The sequence below is a fragment of the Pongo pygmaeus genome, chromosome 17, assembly GCF_028885625.2.
Source record: "Pongo pygmaeus isolate AG05252 chromosome 17, NHGRI_mPonPyg2-v2.0_pri, whole genome shotgun sequence".
Classification (NCBI taxonomy): domain Eukaryota; kingdom Metazoa; phylum Chordata; class Mammalia; order Primates; family Hominidae; genus Pongo; species Pongo pygmaeus.
In genome coordinates this window covers 90283991-90291940 of record NC_072390.2, presented here as the reverse complement: position 1 = coordinate 90291940, position 7950 = coordinate 90283991, and the positions used below count along the sequence as shown (strand labels likewise).

Below are 7950 nucleotides of genomic sequence, written 5' to 3'. Positions count from 1 at the left end.
AGAAACATGAGCAAGTCATACTCAGCTAATTATGGATCTCAGTGTCAGCCTTGAAATTTTACCTTTAGTTCTTATTTTTTTGGAGGAGTGGCTGTCTAAAGGGAGGTGGCCCTAGGTGGACAGAGCTCAGCAGTGAGAAGGGCGCTAGGAAGAGGCCGGTTCCGCTTCTGAACTGGTCAAAGCGTGAGCTGGTCTCCATGCTCTCTCAGGAAGAGATTTTAAACGGCACTTGTGTTTAAACAAAGAAGGTACCACTCTCCTTTCCTCTCGTGCCTGCTCTTCACGATTTCTAGATGCTATCCATGATAGAATACGTTATTGTCACCAGAATGCATCTGGGCCATTTGCCAGATGCTGAGAAACAGGACTGGGCTGCAGGGGATGGGCAGCAGTGCTCCGCGTCGTCTGGTGGCCAGGATCGGGCTGCAGGGGACGGGCAGCAGTGCTCCGCGTCGTCTGGTGGCCAGGATCGGGCTGCAGGGGACGGGCAGCAGTGCTCCGCGTCGTCTGGTGGCCAGGATCGGGCTGCAGGGGACGGGCAGCAGTGCTCCGTGTCGTCTGGTGACCACAAAGGAGGGAGAAGCCAGCAGCCACGAGCGCCGGGGTGCCCCTCGGTTGCCACAGCTGCCCACCACTGGCTGCTAAAAATAACATGCCATCATGATCTTTTAATGCTATAATTTTATTTCAAAGAAAACAGAAACAGAACAAAAACAACCTTTGCATTTGAGGGAGGAGATTATTTTACAGTTTTGGAAAAGAATAAGAGCAATTGTATCAGGAAACAAATGATTACGACAGAAACTCGCATCCGACAGTTGCAGTGAATCCACGAGGACGCAGACCATGCTGGTGGCCACAGCAGGGCCACAGGTGAATCCACAAGGAAACACAGACCATGCTGGCGGCTACAGCAGGGCCACAGGGCATGGTCTCCATGTGTTAATGTTTAATGTCAGCATTTTCAAATGGACAGAAATCACGAAGAAATCCTGCAAAAATGATATCAATATGAACAAACCCTTGTTATAAAAAGCAAAATATTGATAGGAACAATATCTTCCAGAGTGTGCATTTCACATATAGGCTTTATTGTATGAAACTAAGTCAAAATTAGAAGCACTGGCTATCTCCACCGACATATATTTTAACTGAATATAAACTTCAAGGCTTTTCTTAACCATAGGCTTAAGAGGATTTCTTTTATGCAGAATGTGACCAGAGCAACGAATACACCTAAACTGTTTGAAGATGGGAAATTTATATATGAAATGAGCTAGCAGGTTTCCTTTGGTATGGGGACACTGTTATTCTAAAATTAAAAAACAAAAATGAATGGAAGTGGACTGCTTCAAGATGGTAACACTTGTAGCTGCAATTTTTAGCCCAGTAGAGAATGAAATGGAAAGGCAGCTACACGCTGACTGCACAAGCAGGTGCACCCCAAGCCACGAGGGGTATCTTCACCACTTTCCCCACCGCCATGACCTTCTGATAAATGAAATGGGAAAACACTTGTGAGAGAAAAAAACTACCAACAACACTTGGCTTCTCTTCAGCACAACGGCCAGGACAAAGGGGGAGGCCATTGATCGAAGGGCCCCCAGTGGACCGGAGCTCCCTGTGCGGCCTGCGCCCGGCCCTCCCGTGCACTTGGCAGCCTGCTCCCCGAGGCCCAGCCCACGGTACCCTCTGTGGCCGCCTGGCTGGTGGCCAGTGTGACTCTCGCTGGAGTGCATGCTCAGAGCTCACGGGAGCCTTGTCCTCATGGTTTTGAAGGTTTCAGATGAGGCTCAGGGAACACAGCCCCCCACCGAAGCTGGACCTTCCCACACCTGCCCTGTGCTGAGTAAAGGTGCCGCACGTCTCATGCTTCCTGGGGTTCGCTGCTTTCTCTTTGGCTCTGAATTGCTGCCGCAGCCGGGGAGCCCTCCTGGGTGTAGATGACCACGCTGGCCAGCGGCTCTGCCCTGCTTGGGGCCCCGGCCTCTGTGCCTAGCGTGGCCCCGGCCTGCAGCAGTTCCTGCGAGTCCGCAGTCTCCAGCACAGTGTGTGAGTACAGGCCCGGCTCATCCTGCACCCCTGGGGGCAGCTCTGTCACGATGTAGTGCGTGGCGCCCTCGGAGAAGCCGCCACCGGACTCCTGCACCATGGCCTGGACCAGCTCCTCCGTCACGATGATCTGCGAGATCTCCCCGTCGGACTCCACCAGATCCATGTGCTCGCCCTGCGCCTCCTGCATGATGATCTGGGCACCCTCTCCGGCCACCATGTGGACGGCACCCTCCTCGCTCACCACCACCTGGGTGACACCGTCCTTGACCAACTGGCCGGCCGCGGCCGTGTCACACACAGCAAACTGGAGGACGCCCTGGACCATCTTCTTGAAGGCCACCTGTGCCCGCTCCTGAGAGGCCATGGCTGCTGAGGGATGGACCACCTGGGTGAGCACCTCCACGGCGGCCGGGCTCTCCTGGGCCTGTGGGAACATCTGGATCTCGGGGGCCTCGGGGTCGGCAGCCACATGGGAGACCTCCTGCCCGGGCAGCTGGATCAGCACGTCTTTGGCGCCAGGCCTGCCTTGCTCCTCGAGCCCAGCCCTGCCCTCCACCTCCCCTAATTCAGTGACTGCACAGAGCAACGCATCCAGGGCTGAGGATGCCTCGGCGGGGGCGACTCCAGCCTCCGAGAGGTTTAAAATCTCCTGCTTGGTCACCTGTTGTATCACAGCGCCACCTGGACTGAGGGACTCATCCATGCCGTGGCCTTCCATGGAGCCCCCCACGACGACCACCTGGGTGGCTCCATCAGCCAGCTGCTCCGGGAGGATGGGCCCGGGCACCACGCTGCCTACATGTGCCCCGCTCTGACTCGTGGCGATGACCTGGCCATCCTCCGTGATGTGCACCACCCGGGCCACCTGGCCGGCCATGGCCAGCGTCTGCAGCGTGGCGGCGGCCGTCTCCTCCACAGAGGGGTCCAGAGCAAACTCCCCGTCGTAGCCCTGGAAGATGATGACCTGCTGCACCTGCTCAGGGGGCGGCGCTGGCCTCCTGCTGCTTCTGAGGGGCTTCTCCTTGACGAGGGGCTCTTCTGCCAGGGCCGCCGCGGTGAAGGGGCTGTCTGTCTCCACGAAGGTGGCTCCTTGTCCCTTCAGACGGCACTCGTAGGACTTGGAAACAATGCCTAAGGGAGACAGGGACCAGTTAGAGCCTGGAAAAAGTACTCGTAGGCTTACAAGTAAGACACTTCTTCCGCAGAAGCACTCAGCCCTCAGCAGAGACACCATGACCCCCTATTCCAAACCCTGAAGAGCTCTCTACAGTGCAAGCTTCAACAGGGCCAGAGGCCTCCGTGGGCACCTGCAGGCAGGCTCTAGGCTCGAGGGCACACACAGTTAATGCTGGGCATGCATTTCCCCACAGCTCTGGGTGAGCTGTCCAATACAACTCTTTGCAGGGGTGTGTGCCTCTCCAGTGCCCAGGGAAGGAGGCTGGATACCTCCCCCCCACCACCATCATTTCTTTTGTGACAATGCATTTGGTCACAGGTGCTAAGTAAAGTTCAGCAAACAGCCAGCAGCAGGATCTCCTAACCCAAAGGAAAATCTTTTTTTAATGACCAAATATTATATATGGTATATTTGTTTATTCAGCAAAAAGAATGAAAGCCTTGCATATTAAATTTTAAAAAATGTCATCAATAAACACAGCTGTAAAAGTTTAATGCAACAAATATTTATCGAACATCGACGTTTCAGGCGCTGAACCTGGGCAGGCAGCCTGTGCGGCCACGTGAGTCGCCGTGTCCTGGCAGCATGCAGGGCGCTCTGCAGGGTGCTAGGCACACGCAGACACGGGGTCCTGGCCTCTCAGGGGCTGAGAGGGGAGTCTATATTGCAGAACTGGGCAGTGGGCTTCGAGGGGCCAGACTCAGCCTTCCTCCTCTCTGTCCCATCTTCCGGACAGTGCCTTGGATTGAATAAGTAATCAACAAAGATGTGTTTGCCGAACGTCTTGGATACAACGTAAGGTGACAAGACACAGAGACAAAGAAGCCATACATTCAGGAAAGAATATTCAGGGAAAGATGTAAAAAAGAAACAACATTGTAGCCCTGTCTTCAGGACAAGATTCAAGCTATCTCTTGTGGACTGGGAGGAGAAGTTCCAGACAGAAGCAGCGAGGGCCCAGGCAAAGGCAGGAAGGCCGTCCCCACGGTGCTTCAAGGCCTCGGGGCGGTGGAAGGCTCGGGCTGTTAGGAGAATAGGTTGCTCATCACAGAGCAGGTTGCTCAAGGCTTCCTCCACCCTGCACGAAGGTACCTGGGCTACTGGCTGCAGAAAGGAGGAGCGTGCTGAATGTTTTTAGCAGGAAAACTACAGGACTGTAACAGAGGGTAAGAAATTTATGATCTGAAGTGCCAGCCCCAAATACCTTAGTGAAAACAATGTGTGTAGAAGATACCATTAAGCCCTGTGGTGCCCGGGCAGAGGCAATAAGGGGAGACCAGGAGAGAAAAGAGGGGGCGAGCAGGATGAGAGTGAGGAGGGGAGAGCCGGAGCTGGGTGCATCCCCTGGTCTGGAGCCATCTTGTGCCCTTCACAGTCTGCCCTTTGTCAACGGGATACCCAGGACAGGCAGGCAGGGCACAGGGCTTGGGCGGGCAGCGGGATTCTGAAAGGCCTGGGCTGCTGCAGGAGCGCTGAGCCCATCGCAGAGCTCTCGGGCCAGGGGCTTCGGCTGTCATCTATGCTGTACAAAGAAAACTCTGGCAGGGCACAAGGACGGCGGGGATGGGAGGCGCTGCATGAGGGCACACGGTCAGGCGCACATCACACTCTCCTCAATGTCATTGGCGATTCAGGGCAACGCCTGCCGCTCCCCACCTTGCTGGATAAAACAGGGCTGGAAATGGTAAACTTTATTTTCATAAAAAAGAAATGGGCTCTTTAAACAGACTTCCTGTTTTCTTCTTTAAATCCCAATTTTCCATCGGTTTTCTAATCGACTCCATCCCTCCTAAATAAGAGAATGATCGATAGGTGACCCACAGCAAACATTTCCATAGTTCAACAGCAACCACATTTTTGAGGTATTCTGCTTTACTCTCCTTGAGGGGGTCAGTTTCTTAGCAGCGTCTTTTAACCTTAACAAAAGGGAAAAAAGGATTAAGAACTGTTCGAGATTATTTATTGCTAGGATCTCTTAAAAATAGAATCAACCATTTTGCTTATCATGTTGGTGGTGTTCTGCAAAAAAGCATTTCTTTCAACACTGAGTTAATTCTGAGCACGGACCCCAGACAGGGCCTGTCTTCCAGTGGGGTGCATCTCAGGCAGGATCAGCAGAAATTGTTAAATCATGTTTACCAAGGGGACATGCCCCAGCTCTTATTCAGGCTGGAGGAACACGGTCCTGGATTTGAAAGTATTAATTAACTGTTAAGTACTAATTAATATATCTTCTTTCTCAGGCAACTCTGTAAAGTGTGAATCTTAGAAAGGGTTTGGAATTTTAGGTCAAGAAAAGAGCTGCGGCCGGGCGCGGTGGCTCAGGCCTGTAATTCCAGCACTTTGGGAGGCCGAGGCGGGCGGATCACGAGGTCAGGAGATTGAGACCATCCTGGCTCACACGATGAAGCCCCGTCTCTACTAAAAATACAAAAAATTAGCCGGGCGTGGTGGCGGCGCCTGTAGTCCCAGATACTCGGGAGGCTGAGGCAGGAGAATGGCGTGAACCCGGGAGGCGGAGCTTGCAGTGAGCCGAGACCGCGCCACCCGCACTCCAGCCTGGGGGACAGAGCGAGACTCCGTCTCAAAAAAAAAAAAAAAAAAAGAAAGAAAAGAGCTGCAGGGCCAGCCAGGACTAGCTCCACTACCACGAGATACTCCTGTGTACTCGCTCTGCATCCACGGAACCCTTGCATGAGCAGATGCAGCCGGGTTAGTGAACCGCAGGGGTGAGCCAGGCCTGGCCTGCCCTCATGCACCAGGCAGAGGAAAGCGCTGCGTCTTCAAAGTCAACTCATCCTTCCCAGAAGAGGGATCAAAATGTTCATGAGTCTAGCTGAACAAATTCCCTAATTATAGTGCACCCTGTTTTCTCATGGTTACCCCCGACCAAGGACAGAGAACAACTGGGTAGCACTAAATGGGGCTGCTGGCTGGCCCCAACGTGTGCTTCGGGTAGCAGGCACTTCCCGAACATGACTTCCTCTTCCTGAGGTTTGGTGGTAGCAGTTACAGGTATTCAACCTGTGGTACTCATGCCGTGTGAATGCCTGGAGACTTTCCAAAGGTCACGTGCGGTAAGGAGTTTTGAGCCTTGGAAAGGGTCTGCCTGGGCACGTGCCTGGGGACAGAGCTCCTGACTACCTGCCTTTCCCCCTCCTCCCACTTTGCAGAAACAACCTGCGTCCATCCCCGCTTGGTGCCTTGACCTAAGGAAGATCAGAGTTTAAAAGCTAAGCTGAGATGAGGGTGGGCGTGCAGGTCCCAGGGGCAGGGGCTGAATCGCTGCCTGTCTCATGGTTGTCTTGTAAACTTTGATCCTCCTAATATTCTCTCCTCGGAGAGGTCAGAAGCCTCAAGAGGGTGGCACCCACAGCTCCTGTATTCACACTCCCTTTCCGCCTGAGCATAAGCCGGGCACGTGTGGCTGATCCCTGGTCAGTTTGCCATCTGCTAGGACCTCTAGATCTTTGTCTCCTGTACTTGACACATTCTTTCTCTGGTATGCTTGCAATTTCTCCCCAACCCCTACTTTTCTACCCAGTGCCATCTTCACATGTCAACCTTGATTTGTTTGTTTCTGTCCATTCTCTAATTTTAATGTCATTTTTAGTCTAATTCAGAATTTGAAAAAAAGGGAAATAAGGACACAAAAACAAAGAAGGCAGCCTTCTGGTCATTCCCCTCCCCCATTAATTTTAATTACAGAAAAGGACATACTGCCAGTACATTAAGAGAGAGGAGAAACTACTGTAGTTGGGAAGGAAAGAACAAACACCCTCTTCTTCAGTAGTCTCAGGAAGAAATGGTGCACGCTTGAATCCAAGCAATTCTGTTCTCTACTCTGTAACTGGACAGGAAATCTCTTGGGTATAGAATTATCCTTTGAATCCCTTGCAGCACTGATAATTATGCTATTCTGAACTACTTACTGAATGTATTTGAATCCAGAGGTGGGTTAAGCCACTTCCAGACCATTAATGTAAACTACATGGGTAAATACTGCTGTCAGTGTGGGGTGTGACGAAGCCTAGCAACACCAACGTCCTCACCTCCGTGCATGCACAGGCCCAGCGAGTCCATCACAGTTCATAAATGCGAGCAGGGGTCCATCTTTTGATTCAGCAATTTAATAACTTCGAGTGCTGTCAGTACTACTTTGAAAAATAGCACCTATAAAATGTAACAGCCTCAATCAGATTGAAAAAGATTCACCCACTGAAGATTCTTCCATTTCAACCATAATGAATTAATGTTGAGCTATGTAGAAGTTCAAGTGTCATTTAAACTAATGTGAATCTTTTCTATAACTTTAAACTCTAACTGGGCTATGACCAAGAATTTACTGGGCACATCAACCTCCAGTTTTGAGCTCTTTCTAGTAAATATGAACTGTAAAGCTCACCACATGCAAATGGCCAAATGGATACAGTGTTTAGAAAACAGGCACGTGGTACAGGGTTGCACCCTTCACTGCTTAGTCACTGTTATGTCTCCAAAATTGCACAAAGCCTTAATGGGGCATGGATGCTCAACGTAGTATTTGTATTAAAGACATTGTCTTTAAAAAAGACTGTCAGATTTCAGTACAGTAACAGCAGCTAACCAGTGTGCCTAAAATCATTCTTTTTTGGGTCTGTTTTCAATAGGGCAATAAGCAGCTTTGTGTAGAAGGCACAGTGACATTAAAATGCAGCCTCGTGCCCATCTACAAAGTC

At 51.5% G+C, this 7950-nt stretch overlaps 1 protein-coding gene across 1 annotated transcript in view; it reads right to left on the bottom strand.

Moving 5' to 3' along the window:
- Positions 1 to 664: 664 nt before the first annotated feature.
- The window catches only part of ZNF407 (zinc finger protein 407), a 466126-nt gene continuing 458840 nt past the window's right edge, over positions 665 to 7950 (bottom strand). Inside the window, exon 9 of the mRNA XM_054460449.2 lies at positions 665 to 3186. Within this exon, the coding sequence (XP_054316424.2) occupies positions 1868 to 3186 (1319 nt within the window). The 3' untranslated portion in view covers positions 665 to 1867. The remainder of the gene's footprint in view (positions 3187 to 7950) is intronic.